General features: G+C 61.8%; 2 protein-coding genes across 2 annotated transcripts in view; both read left to right on the forward strand.

The window, feature by feature from the left end:
- Positions 1-5,573, forward strand: part of Zc3h3 (zinc finger CCCH-type containing 3) — an 83,758-nt gene extending 78,185 nt beyond the window's left edge. Inside the window, exons 10-12 of the mRNA XM_027948372.3 lie at positions 2,324-2,508; positions 3,064-3,413; positions 5,084-5,573. Of these exons, the coding sequence (XP_027804173.2) occupies positions 2,324-2,508; positions 3,064-3,413; positions 5,084-5,115 (567 nt within the window). The 3' untranslated portion in view covers positions 5,116-5,573. The remainder of the gene's footprint in view (positions 1-2,323; positions 2,509-3,063; positions 3,414-5,083) is intronic.
- Positions 5,574-14,499: 8,926 nt separating this feature from the next.
- Mafa (MAF bZIP transcription factor A) lies at positions 14,500-15,582 on the forward strand. The gene has a single exon (XM_027951013.3). The coding sequence runs from the start codon at positions 14,500-14,502 to the stop codon at positions 15,580-15,582; it is 1,083 nt and encodes a 360-aa protein (XP_027806814.3).
- Positions 15,583-15,784: the final 202 nt, after the last annotated feature.

Here is a 15,784-nt window from a genome sequence, read left to right on the forward strand (position 1 = left end):
CTTTTATCATATGGTCCTGGTCAGGTTTTGGTTTCAAGACTTTTCTGGCCTCATAAGCAAACAGTTTTTTTTCTGTTTTCCCATTCTATGGGTCAGTTTATGAAAGGTCAGAATTATGTGCCTCATAAGTATGTTAGAACTCTGGGATATAGCTTTCTTTGCTTCTCAACTACTGATGGAGATTCTGCTATGGTTGTAAGAAGACGCAGGTTTGAGTGTTCTTCCTGTTGGTCTGTCTGGAGCTGGATGTGCCCGTCTGTCCCCCGAGGTGCTGGCCTGCTGTCTGTCCTCCTGCTCCCCGCTTCTCGTCTCACCTGACATGCCCCTGGCCACCAGGGTTTCCCAGGAGCAGCCTGGTGCAGCCTGGGTCTGATTTCTGCCCAGGTCCGCTGCTTCCCTATAACGTCAGCACCCAGGTGTCAGGCTCTGGTTGCCCCACTGGGTGCTGAGTGTTATCGGCCCCGCACTCCTAGCTGGATTAATTATTCAGTGACAGTTTCCATACTGCAGGTCTTGCCAGCTGGGGGCGGGGGGTGGGGCGGAGCTCAGCTGGCTGTGCTTGCCCTGGTGCTCCTAGGGGCTCTTCCTCCTTAGACTTCCCCTCATGGCTCTCGGGTGGCCCTCCACCTTAGAGTTCTGGTTGTCTTCAGAGCAGCACCGTCTGGTGGCAACACGTGAGCCACAGGGGTAGTTTGAGCTGGAGGGTGCAGCTCCATGGCAGGGGCTTGCCCAGCATGAGCAAGGCCCCGGGTTCATCCCCAGCACCAAATAAATAAGTGAAAAAAGGAAAACAATGGATGAGATATACTTTATTAAGCACAGCACATCACAACGTGTAACTAACTAAGGAAAAAAATACAATTTTGGTATTTTACCTTCTTGTTTTTCTGTTGAGTCTAAACTCCGAAGTCTGGCCTCCACACAGGCTGTGTCTTGGGCCCAGAGCCACCTTGTGGAGCTGGACCCACTCTGTCCAGCACCCCGTCCACTCCTGCGCCTCTGTCATCTGCTGTGGAGCCCTGGTGACATCCCTAAGGCACTTGCTGGCCAGCACGGGCAAGCACCTCTGCTCACAGGGCCTGGGCTCATGTGCGTCCTGCCGGTGGGCCTCTTCCTGCCTGCCTGGGCTCTGGCAGTGCTGTCCCCTTCTCCTCTGCCTGCCACACTGCACTGGGTTTCAGGGCCCTGTGTCACTGGCCAGGCCCGGCGCAGAGGGGACTTGACTCTGTGGGGATGAGTGAGTGAATTGGGAGCTCTTGCCCAAGCCTGCTCTCTCTGTGGCGGGGTAGGTGGCCACGGGGCAAGATGGGCATGGGGCAGGGGCAAGGTGTCTGCCTGGCCAGCCCGCTCACTGCAGCCGGCCCCTCGTGCTCCACGCGCCGTCCCCCATTAGGCCCTCAATCCTGGGCGCTGGAAGCAGGGCCAGGCTGGTTCTGTGGGGCCTGAGATGAGAAGCTTCAAGGTGGGATCTGCGCTGGGGCCCTGGCCTGGTGTTGAGTTGGACTCTGTGGGCTCTCTAGGTTCTGTGGGGTCTAAGTTCAAGGTGGAGCGGCCTGTCACCAGTCTAGGGGAGACACAGTAGGGGTGCTGCAGGCCAGGTGGACTGTGGCTCCCTCCTCCAAGTTGTGCCTATCTGAGCCAGCTGCAGCAGGGTGGGGGGACACAGTGGGGAGACCTTATCCCTAATAAAACCTGGGACTCAGGTGGGAGGTAGGAGTGAGGGGCCAGGAAGGAAGGCCCTGAGTGCCCGTCCCCATCCTGGGGCCGCTCAGTAGGGTGCAACCAAGGCTTCTCGCCTCCCTGTGGCCTGGTGACAGAGCTGAGGCCCAGTGGCTGCCTGGAGCACCTGCCTGCTGGCGCCCCTTCTCCTCTGGGTATAATTAGCCCCACGACAGGTGCTGTGGATCGAGTGCCCAACCCAGCCCTGACCCAGTGCTGCCCGGCCTTAGCCGACCTGCCGCACCCCATGGCCCAGGCTCCAGCCTGAACCCTGCCTGGCAAGGTCCCCTGGGGCCTCAAGCCCCACCTGCCTTCCTCTGGGCTTTCTCCACACCCACCAGGATGGACAGGCTGTCAAGTGGGGGCGGTAGACAGGCAGAGCCCTGGACAGTGGCCTGGCCTCAGGCTCTGGGAGTCCTCAGGATGGCCGGTCCCTCAGGCCATGTCCAGGGGCCCAGGCGAGCCACTTGGCCTGGTGACCTCATCCTTCCGGTGAGACACCTCCAGCCCGAGACCCAGGGGGCACCGTGCAGCTGCAGGGACGCCTCCCAGTGCCATGCACAGCGTCCGTGCAGCACACCCAGCTGTGTCCCTTCTCCCCCAGTGCAAGAAGAAGCACACACTGCTGTGCCCAGACTTTGCCCGTAGGGGTGCATGTCCCCGGGGCACCCAGTGCCAGCTGCTCCATCGTAACCAGAAGCGCCACGGCCGGCGGGCAGCTACGCCCCCCACCCCAGGGCCCAGCGAAACAACTCTCAGGAGCAGAATGTCAGCTGGCCACGGACCCAGGTGATGGGGTGGTGGGTGCTGCGTTGTTTGTGACAGAGGTGGCCCAACCCTCCCCTGGGGACATTGACCCTCTGGGGTGAGTCCCCACCCAGTAACTTCTTGTAACTGCAGATCCAAAAACAAATGTCAGTCTGAGGCAGGAAATGGAGTGGAGGTCCCTGAGCTTCAGACCCAAGGGTGTCCCGCCAATGGAGGGAGGTGGGGGCTTTCAGAAACCCACTCCCCCGAAGAGGGGATGAAGCTGGGCTCCCAGGAGGGGCTTGTGGAATGGGGAGCCCCCTGTAGGTGAGGAAACTGGCTGCAGAAAGGGGCGAAACTCTTCTAGCCCACCCCAGCTGCCTCAGCCAGAGGCCCTGAGACCAGCCTGTCCTTGGGGCCAAGGGTCAAGCTGGGACCTGGATGGAGACACCTGTGGCTGCTGTGACAGGAAGTGGGGGCAGGGGCCAGAAGACCTGTCACTGGAATGGTTCCTCACAGGAGATTGCTAGTGCCCTCAGAGCCCCTGACTGCCAGGCAGCTGCCCACCCTTACTGCTGCTCCCTTCCTTTCCTACAGGAAGCCCTCGGCTACCCAGCGTCCCACCAGACAGACGCCCAGCTCCCCCACCTCCAGGGCTGCAGTCCCACCCTCTCCCTCCCCCTCCCCCTCCCCACAGGCTTTGGCCTCAGCCTCGCCCTTGTCATCAAAGGCTGCCTCCTCCTCCCCCTCCACCCCCTCCGCCCCCTCCTCTCCTCCCCCTACTTTGGACCAGGAGGAGCCATCTCTCCCAGAGAGAGCCACCTCATCCAGGACAGGCTCAGGTAGCCTCTGCAAGCTGCCGTCCTTCATCTCCCTGCAGTCCTCGCCAAGCCCAGGAGGCCATCCCGGGGTCCGGGCTCCAAGAGGCCCCCTCACCAAGGACTCAGGTAGGCAGCCTGGCTGTTCTTGAACCCAGCTGGTGCCACCAGGGGTCATTTTAAATATGCACTTCGACCCCACCAAGGGGGTCTCCAGGTCGGGGCTGGTGAGTCAGTGGATGCCCTGTATGCCGCTGCTGGCAAGGGGCGGGGCCAGTGCAGGACAAGCGCATCAGTGGCCACCATGCAGACCACCCCAGCCAAGGGCTGATTTAATTAGAAAGCACCCATTTTCTGTTAATTTGTTCTGGAAGATCTCCGCACACTCCTGGAGAGAACAGATGTTCCCTCTCCCCAATGAGCATTTGGGGCTTGGTAAATGGCTCCACTCAGCCTTGTTTAGGAGAGAAAAGAGGATTTTATGGCTGCAAACGACCCTTTCTGTAAACATTTTACAGCTCTCTGCGCGTTTGAGTGACGATAAACCCCACGCAGCTCGGCGGGCTGCAAATTTGCGACCATACGGCTATCATTTTATTGTCATATTTCACGGTCGTAACGTTAATGGAAGATGCTTGCTGCAGGCTTCTCTAACAGCCCCGCTGAGCACACTCGAGCCCTGCGTGGAGGGGCTGCCTCCTGGCCCCGTCCTCCTGGTGGAGCGCAGAGACACAGCCGGGCCTCCTCCCAGCCCGACCCAGGAGGAGCACCAGCTCCTCCCATCTGGGTGGCCCCTCAGCAGGGAGCAGCTGGGGACCCTGAGGCAGCCATCTCTTTATGTTTTTTTTTAAAGGTCAGGAACCCAACAGCCTGTCCCAGGACCAGAGGAGGCATGGGGTGCTGGAGGCCCTGCATGTAGCCTGGGTGGTCAGGAGAAAGACTTCAAGGCCATGCAGGATTTGGCCAAGAGGGCAGCGTGAGGGGCAGGTGTAGTCAGGTCTGGGGCAGTCTAGCAGGAAGCCCCCGTGGAGGGGCAGGCCAGTGGCATCTAGGCCTGCTGCTGCTGCTGCTGCTGGCCTGGCACCCAGCTCTGGTTCAGCTGAGGAGGGATGTCAGAAGGGACCTTGCAGGGGCACGTGGGTGTCATGCCTGTGGGCAGCAGTACCAGTCCACAGGCTGCTGTTACCCCTGAGAGGGTCCCTGACAGACCTGGAACATTGATGGGAGGGAGGAGAGGCTGATGCCCAGTGAGCATATACCTGCCTGGGATGTGCCCCTCCCTCCTCAGGCCCCTGCCCTGGAACCGTATCCTTCCCGCTCAGCCCCTGCCCCTGCCCAGCCCCTGCTGGCACCAACCCAGCTCTTCACGGGGAAGGCGTTGTGTGCCTGCGAGTGTGTGCGTCTGGCAGCCTTCTTCCCAGGTGTGAGCAGTGTGTGCCCTTGCGTTTCTGTGCACCTGGTATTTATAGCTCAGCCTGCAGAGTATTGTGGCTCCCACCTGTGAGCTAGCCACTGTGGAGGGACTGCCCAAGCCCAGGAAGGCCCCTGGACCTGCAGAGACCCAAAGACTCCTTCCCATCTTGATCCCTCAGGCAGAGGCTTGCCAGGGCTCTGCAGCAGCAGGCAGACAGTGGGCAGGGACTGGGAGGCGGTGGCCTGGTCTTTAAAACCCTGTTGGGCAGGCCTGGGCTTATGAGGCCTCCCCTCTGCTGAGCCCTAACCAGAAATTTGGGGGATGGATGTGGTGGTCCCTCCTGGCCGGGGTTACCTAGCACCTGACCTTTGCCCTCTCTATGCAGGGAAGCCACTACACATCAAACCGCGTCTGTGAGGACCCCAGGGACCAGCCCACACCTACCTCAGACCTTCACCCCTGGAGAGGATAGAGGCTCTGTCCATCACTCTGCCCCCGCAGAGGAGCCACCTGCCACCAAGTCCCCCAGGGACCGCAGGGGCGCCACTCTGCCTGCCTGCCTCTCTGCCTTCTGCAGCCTGTGCGCCCAGGGCCTTGTCTTCCTCCTTGGGGCCAGCCCTGTGCAGCAGACAACCTGCCCTACCCTCCCTGCCCCTGGGCCTCAGTCCCGCACCCAGGACTTGCCCCCCACCCCCTGCCCCTTGGGGTGCTGTGTGGGCTTTACCCCCAGGCCTGTACCTCCCTGTGGGTAGGGCAGCAGCCCTGCGATGTATGTCCCTTGCCCTTCCCACCTGGGACCCCTGCCAGGGGAAGAGGCCATTGGCCAGGCCCCCCAGCAGGCATTTTATGTTCAGCAATAAAGGTTCTGTCCTGTGTCGTTGCCTCATCCTGACTACCCCATGCCCACAGGGCCCTGGCTCTGAGGGAGATGGGCAACTAAAAAGCAGAGACCCCAGGTGGCCGAGAGGGTTGGAGGCAATCTCTCTCTGGATGCCCAGGTCAGCACAGCTTGGGGTCAGGAGGGGCGGGGTCAGGAGGGGCACTCTGGGGACATGGGTGGGAAAGGCTAGAGTCAAGGCAGGAGCAGAAGGAGGCTCAACCACCCAGAGAGGACTCAGTACAGGGTGAGGCTGGAGGGCACAGGGCTGTGGGGGGTATCTACCCTGCAGACTCTCCCAGAGCACCCCCCCCCCCAGGGAGGCAGCTCAACAGTCCCGGGGTGATCATCCAGGACCTCAGACTTCTGCATAGGCCCCTCAACCTCTGACCACACCATGTCCACCAGACCTCTGCCCATGAAGTGGGCATCATGACACCAGCCTCAAAGGGGGCCAGGACCAAGGCTGACTGGTCCCTGTCCCCACCACGTGGGCCCTCTGCAGCTGTATCTGACAGGATAGCAGATGCTGGAACCTGGACTTGGCAGGAAGGACAGCCCCAGCCCCAGCCCCAGCCCCAGCCCCAGCCCTGTCCCAGCCGTGGCTGAAGAGAGCCCCTGCTGCTGACCTCTGGAGCCTGAGCCAAGAGGGCCTCCCAGTGGCCTCCAGATATACCTGGGGGCAATTGTTTGCAAGGCCCGTGTCCATGCCTGACCACACACCACCCCTGGCCACCTTGCTAGGGTCCTTTCATGCCCACATGGCTTCATGGGGTGAGCAGATTGTTAGGTGGCTGCCTTTGAGCCTGCCTGCCTTGGCGGGCAGGGTCCAGGCTGGGGGCTAGCAAGGGACTGCAGGGTTGGGGCCTGCACAGCAGCAGCAGGCTCTGGCAACCAGGGCCAGACGGCCAGGGCATAGAGCCGCTTCCTGGGACAGTCTGGACGGACCCAGGAGATGGCAGAGGCGAGGGCACCCTCAGGCCACTCAGAAGTGCTACCCCTAACAGCACTGGTGGCTCTGGTCCCAGGTGGCCAGCCTGCAGGGCTGCCTCACCTGCTCCCACAGGCTCCCCACGGAGAGCAGGCCTTTGACAGCTTGCAGTCATCCCTGTCTCCCTGGGCCGAGGGGACACAGGTCTGGCCAGCCAGACGGAGAGCTGTAGTGGTTTGCGCACACCACCAGCAAAGTAGACTCAGGCTGGCGTTGCAGGTCAGACTCCCTGGAAACTTCTGGCTTCACAGGTGGACATGTGGGCACATTCCCAATCCTCGTGGTCATGCCCCCAGTGGGTCTCCACTGCAGTTGGGTCCTAGCAGCCCAGGAGACAGCCATATGGGCAACCATCACCCATTTGCCTGCCAGGAACCACAGGGAGACCCACCCCACAGGTCTGCTGTTGTAGCCCCAGTTCAACAAGCGCCGGACAGCCACACGGCCCACACAGGACCTGGGCATCACAAGGAGGTGGTGAGGTATGGTGCTGGCTTAGGCCCACTGCCCCTGCCCCTGGTGCTATCCACTGCCTGCAGCTGCTGGTTGAGGCCCAGGAAGATGTGGCACTGCCCTCCGGGAGTCTGCATTGAGTCCTGGTTCTCCACTGCTCTGGGATGCCATTGGGGGTCAGTGTAGCCGCGGGCCCTGCCTGATTACAGCCCCTGCGCTTCTTCCAAGCCCAGTGTGCCCATTGGTCACCCTGGGCACATGTCAATCATCAGGTGATAGAGACTGACCCAAGGACCCTGGAGGCCACTTGTCCCTGGCTCCATAGTGACCATGACTTTCATACTGCTTGGGGCCAGCAGAGACCTGGAGGTAGGTGGGGTCAGCCAAGCACCCACCCAGACTGGGGGTAGTAAAAATGACATTTAGGAGGGACCTGGGGCCAACTCTCCTAAGTCTCCCTTGGGTCTCTAGAGCAGGTCCCCATTCCGAGCCTCCTAGGACAGCTGAGGGCTGAGGGCTCCTGAGGCTGAGGCAGGGATACCTGCTGGTAGTACCAAAGCAGAGATGCGGGGGACATGGGACACAGGCCGCCTTATGTCGGGTGGGCAGCCAGCCTGTGGCCTATCTTCACACAGGCTTCCCTTCCAGTCCCAAGGAGGAACACAGGCAGACCCAGGTCCACACAAGCAGTAGCAGGTTGGTGGCCTGGGGACCAGCTGGATAGGGACCCTGCAGCAGAAACATGTGGGACCCCAAGGCTCTAAGTGACCTGGGCGGTCCTCAGACTGCTGGCAGGGCTCCACTGTCCAGCCCCCAGCCAGGTGTCTTCCCACCACAGCTGAGAGGAGGCCCTGGCTGTGGCATCCTCTCCGGGGAACTTCAGGGACGCCTCGAGGTGGTGGGGCAGAGTCAACTGGTAGAGGGAAGTGGGCCTGGGGGTATAGGCAAAATGTGACCCCCAGGTGTGGCTCTGCCGCCCCCCTGTGCCTGGAAGAGGTGGACTCACCTGGGGCTGGGAGGAGCCAGGAAGGATGTCCCCCTGGCCAGTTGGAGCCCCTTTCTGTTTCTGCACTGTCCTGGTTGGTCTTGCTGCTCCCTACCCGGTGTTCCCCAGGGCAGAGGGCACTTATGTCACTTGGCGCAGCACTCTGTCCCCAGGAGGGTGGGAAGCGTGGATATGTTCATGCCTGGGTGCATACCCCAGGAAGGTTCCTGGCATGCAACAGGTACCCCGTAAGTGCTGGGGCAGGACAAGGAGGCTGCCAGGCGGGGAGCAGCTGAGGCCACTTCCAGGAGGCCGGTCTTTGTGAGCTGGCTCTCTCGGCCCTGCCCTGAGGCCCCGCAGCCCCAGCCCCAGCCCCAGCGTTTGCAGTGATCGTTCCTCACAGCCCTGGCTTGGGGTAACCAGGCACTCACCACCTGTCCAAGAGCTGCGTTCCCATGACAGGAATGGAACAGGACCTGGGCACCATGGGCCTGTCCAGAGCACTTCCTGAGGGCACCGCAGTGGCTTTGACAAGCTCCACCTGCCCTGCCTGGGATCAAGCAGACCAGTCCTGCACACGACCCCCTTCCCTCTGCCAGGACAGCCTACTACCCACCCAGAGCCTCCGTGGTCCACCAGTCCCCATGCCTGCTGCCACAGCTCCAGCTTCTTTTGTTATTTGATTTAGATGTGTTGGTTCTTGTTGTGACACTAGGGATTGAGCCCAGGGGCACTTTACCACTGAGCCACATCCCAGTCCTTTTTGTTTTTTATTTTGAGACAGCCTCACTTAATTGTCCAGGCTGACCTTGAACTTGTGATCCTCCAGCCTCAGCTTCCAGAGTCACTGGGATCATAGGTGTGGCCACTGCACCTGATGTCAGTAGCTGCCACCATCCAGATCCCGTTCCAGTTGGCCCCTCCCAGAAACAGGCTCCCTCCCCTCCCTGAAGGGCTGGCCACCCCTTCATCTGCTCCCGTCTAGGAGAGGACTCTCAGTACTCCGTACCTTCTCACTCTGAAGCCAACCTTCACCTTATGGGGGAGACTGGCCTTAAGGTGGCCCCGTGCCCCTGCCTGCTGGGGTTCACACCTGTCGTGCTATTTTAGTCAACTGTGACCAAAAAAACCTGATAAGAACAATTAGAGGAGAAAAGGGTTATTTGGGGGCTCACAGTTTCGGAGGTCTCAGTTCATAGACAGTGGACTCCATTCTTTGGGGCCTGAGGTGAGGCAGAATATCATGGTGGAAGAGTGTGACAGAGGGACTAGCTGGGGACAGGGCACTCGGAAACAGAGACTAAACTCAGGTCACAAAATACAAACCACAAAGGCACACCCACCTGCCGCACTCACCGGCGGCGGCGCGTCCCTGTTGGGCTTCTTGCACTGAGCAGGCTGAGGCTCACCCCAGCACCTTTCACCTCCAAACAAGCTTGGGGGGACACCTCATATCCAGACCATCACAGGTGCCCTTTCCTGGGGCAGCACCTGTGGCCTGCTATTCACCAATAGTCCATGCCAAGGCGGAGGGAGGTCTGGGTTGGGTTTGTCACTGTCAGTCACCATTGGACCTAAGACCAGTGGCGCAGCCCCTGCTGGCCTGGGGAAGCCGGAGACCGTGGTGGGAGCGCCGTGTGGCAAGGAGCCCAGGCAGCCTCCAGCCGCCAGCCAGCAAGGAATGGTGTTTTCTGCAGCCAGACTGTGCTGGGGAGGACCCTTGGTCTTAGCTTCTGTGCTGCTGTGACTAAAGGACCCAACCAGAACAACTACAGAAGAGGAGAGTTTACTTGAGGGCTCACAGCTTCAGGCCGTAGTCCATAGGAGGCTGCTGCATTCCTTGGGCTCCAGGCAAGGCAGAACATGGTGGCCGGAGAGTGTGGCAGAGCGAAGCAGCTCGCATCATGATCAGGAAGCAGAGAGGCTCCACTCTCAAGATAAGAAAAATACAGGGCTGGGGACACAGCTCAGTTGGTAGAGTGCTTACCTCACATGCACAAGGCCCTGGGTTCAATCCCCAGCACCACCAAAAAAGAAAAAAAAAAAAAAAAAAAAATATATATATATATATATATATATATATATAATATATGTCCCATAGCCACGTCCCAATGCTCACATCCTCCACCCACACTCACTGTCACTTCACTGACCACTCCATAGATCCCTATCAGGGGTTAAGACTCTTACAACCCACTCATTTCTCCTCTGAACATCTTGCGTTGTCTCACATGTGAGCTTTTAGGGAGGCACCTCATGTCCAAACCATAATACCCTTCCCTGACCCAGAAAGCGTGTGGTGAGTCGTGCCCGAGTCGTGCCCGAGCAGTGGGAAACTATTTACTAAGTTACTGTGAGGCTCATTTCTGTCCTCTGAAGCCTGCCCTGGCAGCTGCATTTTCCAAGCGTGTCCCCGTAAGGTTTGGGGGTGGCTTCAGATGCACAGCCTTTCTCTCTGGGATGCTTCTGAGGGGAGCCAGCCAACATGCTGAGTGGAAGGCCCCAGGCACAGGCTAACAGTGTGGGGACACTCTTCCAGCCCCACCCGCCAGGCCCCTGTGGGAAGACACTGCCCATGGCTGCATCACTCAAAAGTCCCATCACCCCCGCCTCCCAGTCCTCTCAGCTGTCAGGATTAGGGACAGCTGTCCCCACACTCCCAGGACAGATGTCCTGACAGACCCCGTGGACACAGTGAGAGGCCACATTGAGACGCTAAGCTCCAGGGGCTTGCTCTTCAACAAGGAATCCCTGACATATAGTAGGTGCTCAGGAAGATTTCTGGGGTACCTTTGACACCAAGCCCCCCAGGGAGCCGCTGAGGAGTTCTGAGGACGGGAAGGTGGGCGTGATGGGAAGCAGCCCCAAGGCCCAGGGTGCTGCCTTTCTTTCTGCCTTCTCTGCAGTCCCCCAGGGCCTGGCAGGGGTGTTCACTGGTCTACCAGGGGCCAGTCTAGGCAGGAACTTCTGACCCCAGAGCTCACTCTGCAGGGTGTGTGCAGGGTCCAGCTGGACTGGGAGTCCTCTGAAGCCTCACCATCCAGCCTGACCATCCAGCCTGACAGATCAACAAACAAGAAGGGTGCTGTGCCCTTAGACCAAGCACCAAGGGCTAACAAGCCGCAGGGAGGTGACAGGCAGGACAAGAGCCCGGCTCCCACGTGGAGGCCAAGAGCTCAGGTGGCTCTGTTGGCTCAAAGAACTTCTAAAAAGCCAGTCCGACCTGCTGGCCTCCAGAGGCCAAGTCCGGGCTATGAAGAAGCTTGGTCCAGGAAGTAGGGGCTGGTGCTCTGCCCCAGGAGGCCCCCACCACCCCAGGCGGCTGCAGAGGAGGACTGAACCCTGCCATCTCCCTGCACCTCCCACCCGCTAGCTCTGAAGTCCTTGCTCACCAGTGGCACCCTGGTCACTTCATCTCACTGTTGGTCACCAGGGTGGTCCTGGGAGAGCTGACCAGACCTCCCTCTACCCACCACAGTGCCCTCCCTTGTTTCCTGCACCAACTGCTTCCTCTGCCCTGCCGGGAGGGCTCTTGTTCCTGCAACCCCCAACCCCTGCCTTGGGTGAGAAAATGAATGAGTGACCTGTGCTTGGTGCAGGGACAGGCAGGGGTGGGGGATGGAGAGGTGAGGGTGACTGGCTCAGGTTTCTACAACCAGAGTCCAGGGCAGGTTGTCCTGGCTAGAGGAAGAGTTGGAGTGGGTTGGGGTGGACAGGGGTCAGGGCCAATCAGCAAAGCTGTCCCAGCCTTATCCAACTTCCTGCACCTCATGGCAAGATGAGGCTCCAGGTGGGTTTGGGGGTGTTGCTGACCATAGCACAGGGATCCCTTGGCCTGAGGCTGGGAGCTGTGGCCCCGGGAGAGCTCCTACCTGCCTGGGGGCAGGCTCCTCCACCATTCTCTCCCTGGCACCCTCCTGGGATTGTGACTGAACCCGCTCACCTTGTCCACAGGACTTGGAGCCACACCTGAGGCAGGCCCGGGTGGACAGCCTGCCCAATGCCAGCATCCCCCCTTCCTCTGCTCCCTTTCCAGCGTGCCTAAGCGTCACACAGGACGCAGTACCCAGCAGGCCGGTGGGCCGCTGCAGGAGGCACCTGCTCCCACTCCTACAGTGGGCTGCTCCAGCTGCTCCACAGCCTCCTCTGAACACAGGTGGACAAATGGACCCACTCCCTGGCCTCAATGTCTGACCAACCCAGTGGTCAGTCTCAGCACCTGGCGGGGGCTGTGGGTCTGCACCTGCCACAGGTCATCTTTGGCAAGGCCGGTCACTTTTCAGGGCCCCTTTTCCCCGTCACCTGGAGGGAGCTGTGAGGCCACAGGCACAGCCTGTGTTCCACCAAGGCAGCCTCCTTTCAGGGGCGGAGGTGGCGGTGGGAGCTCAGGCTGCGCGGGGGGGCCCTTTTCAGAGAGGAAGGCCTGGACTTCCAAATCCTCAGCCCCGCCCCACCCTGAGGAATGGCGGTGAGGAGGGTCAAAGAGCACCCTTGGAATATCACTTCAGATCCCTGGCATTCTCTGCAGATGTGGGCATGGAACCCAGGGTCTCCATAGGCAAGTGCTCTGCCACTGAGCCACACCCCCAGCCCCTTCGTGGCATTTTTATAAAAGACACTTGTAGAGGGAGCACAGCAAAGCCCTGAAGACAACCTGCTGGCATGCCTGCCAGCCCTGTGACTTCCTGTGTACACCCTTCCAGTCTTTTTTTCTGTGCATAGGTGGTTACTTTTTTTTTTAGGTACTTGGAATTGAACCTGGGGTGCTCTGCCACTGAGCTCCATCCCCAGCCCTTTCTATTTTTGAGATAGGCTCTCCCTAAATTGCCCACCCTCCTGCCTCAGCCTCCTGAGTTGCTGGGATTACAGGTATGCACCATCCTCCCTGCAGATAGTCACATTTAAAATCTAGTTTTTGTTGTTTTCTTTTTTGTGGTGCTGGTGCTAGTGAACCCAGTATGCTCTACCCCCTATAGGGATAAGCTGCATCTCCAGTCCTTTCTATTTTATTTTTGTGACAGGTTTTCACTAAGTGGCCAAGGAAGGCCTAGAATTTGCCATCCTCCTGCCTCAGCCTTCCCAGTTTCTGGGATCACAATAAAATTTAGTTTTTTAATTGTCAGTTATAAAAAAGTACACCCTCCCATCATGCTTCCCTGGGGCCCCCAGGGTCCGCATCCTTGTCCCCTTGTTCTCTGGCTCCGCGCGGCCCCGCACCCTGCGGGTTTCTCCTTGCGCGAGGCTGCCTCCCGCAGGTGTCAGGCCCCGCGGCGCTGGGAAGCAGCGGTCACCGGCTTCCCGACACGGTCGGTCCATCCGCTCCTAGGCAGCACCTCGGAGGACGCCCGGCCCTCTGTCCCCCACGCTCCAGGGACCTTCGCGCCCCTTGCACCCGGGCCTCGGCACCGCGGTGGCCCCACGCATTCCTCTCCACCCGAGCCGCGAGCTCAGCGCCCAGCGAGTCCCACGTGCAGGGCGTCCCGCCGCCCGGGGTGCCAGCAACTTTGTTGACTGAATTCCTGAACCCGCCCGAACCGCGGATCTAAAAATAGCGGGCGCGCCGAGCTCGAGGACAGCGCAGTCATTCCGTGTCAGGATGCCCGGAGATCCCCGCGTGCGGACGCCGCCAGCGGAGCGGGACGTGGCTCCAGGCCGGCGGAGCCCGAGGGGACCGCGGAGGCTCGGCCGGACGGGTGGCCTAAGGGACCCTGAGGCGCCCAAGGGTCTCCTGAACACTGTCTTCTGTGCTCCCGGAACTCTCCCGTCCCAGGGTTGCGGACTCCAGGCTGCGGGAGGTCGCAGGCCGCCGAGCAGCCTGGCACCACCGCGCCCCCAGGCTCTCCGCGATTGCAGTCCTCCGCCACGGCCGCCAGGGGGCCCTGCCCACTTCTCTTGCCGGCGGCCTATCCCCACCCCTTCCCACAGCTGTTTCCCGCAGGAGACTGACAGCTGGGCTCCGGGTTGCCATGGGGATAAGCAAATGAGAGCGGCAGGGCTGGGGCTCCGATTGGCCCGGGGGCGCGTGCCCCCTCCCGGGGAGGCGGGCCTGGGCGCTCGGCTCTATAAAGGCAAGCGAGGCTCTGCGCTCGGCCGTGGGAGGCGGGGCCGGACAGCAGCGCAGGCGGGGCGTGGGGCGGGGCAGCAGGGCCCGAGGCGTGGCCGCACAGCCACCAGCCGGGCAGGGACAGCAGAGGACGAGGACAAGGAGGAGGAGCAGGTGTCGGGCGGTGCGCCCGCCGCCCGCCGGGAGCGGGCCCCGGGCCGCCCTAGAAGCCCGGCTGGCGACCGTTCCCGGCGCACCACTTCTGAGTTGGCTGTACGAAACTTTTCCCTGCGCCATTAGGTGCCCCAACCCGGAGCCCGCGTCCCGCCCACGCTCGCCCCCGCCGGGACCACAGCCCTTGGGGAGCTGGGCAGGCGAAAGGCCCGCCGCTACTACCCCCGCCGCCCGTCGGGGCGCGGCCGGGTGCGGCGGCGGGGCTGGGGCCCCGGGCGATGGCCGCGGAGCTGGCGATGGGCGCTGAGCTGCCAAGCAGCCCACTGGCCATCGAGTACGTCAACGACTTCGACCTGATGAAGTTCGAGGTGAAGAAGGAGCCGCCTGAGGCCGAGCGCTTCTGCCACCGCCTGCCACCCGGCTCGCTCTCCTCGACGCCGCTCAGCACGCCCTGCTCCTCCGTTCCCTCCTCGCCCAGCTTCTGTGCGCCCAGCCCCGGCACCAGCGGCGGCGGCGGAGCGGGGGGCGGCGGCGGCGCAGCACAGGCCGGCGGTGCCCCGGGGCCTCCGAGCGGAGGCCCAGGCGCCGTCGGGGGCGCCTCTGGAAAGCCGGCGCTGGAGGATCTGTACTGGATGAGTGGCTACCAGCACCACCTCAACCCGGAGGCGCTCAACTTGACGCCCGAGGACGCGGTGGAGGCACTCATTGGCAGTGGTCACCACGCCGGGCACCATGGGGCACATCACCCGGCCGCCGCGGCCTACGAGGCCTTCCGGGGCCAGGGCTTCGCGGGCAGCGGCGGCGCGGACGACATGGGCGCAGGCCACCACCACGGCGCACACCACACTGCCCACCACCACCACGCCGCCCACCACCACCACCACCACCACCACCACAGCGGCACCGGCCACCACGGCGGCGCAGGCCATGGCGGCGGCGGCGGCGCGGGCCACCACGTGCGCCTGGAGGAGCGCTTCTCCGACGACCAGCTGGTGTCTATGTCGGTACGCGAGCTGAACCGGCAGCTCCGTGGCTTCAGCAAGGAGGAGGTCGTGCGGCTGAAGCAGAAGCGGCGCACGCTAAAGAACCGCGGCTACGCACAGTCGTGCCGCTTCAAGCGGGTGCAGCAGCGGCACATTCTGGAGAGCGAGAAGTGCCAGCTCCAGAGCCAGGTGGAGCAGCTGAAGCTGGAGGTGGGGCGCCTGGCCAAGGAGCGGGACCTGTACAAGGAGAAATACGAGAAGCTGGCGGGCCGGGGCGGCCCCGGGGGCGCGGGCGGGGCCGGTTTCCCGCGAGAGCCCTCGCCGGCGCAGCCCGGCCCCGGCGGGGCCAAGGGTGCACCGCCCGACTTCTTCCTGTGAGCGCCGGACCCCGGGCCCGCACCGCCACCGGGGACAAGTTCGCGCAGGCAGCCGAGGCCTCGGCTCGGACTCAATGGCTCCGGGCGCGCGCAAGGGGCCAGTGCAGCCAGCCACATACGCGGTGGTCAGCCTGCGCTGGGACCGGCGCGCCTCTCCGCGAAGCCCGCGGTGCCGGGTGGAGGCCCGCCTCACCGCCTGCGCC

The sequence above is a fragment of the Marmota flaviventris genome, chromosome 15 (genome assembly GCF_047511675.1).
Source record: "Marmota flaviventris isolate mMarFla1 chromosome 15, mMarFla1.hap1, whole genome shotgun sequence".
Taxonomy (NCBI): Eukaryota; Metazoa; Chordata; class Mammalia; order Rodentia; family Sciuridae; genus Marmota; species Marmota flaviventris.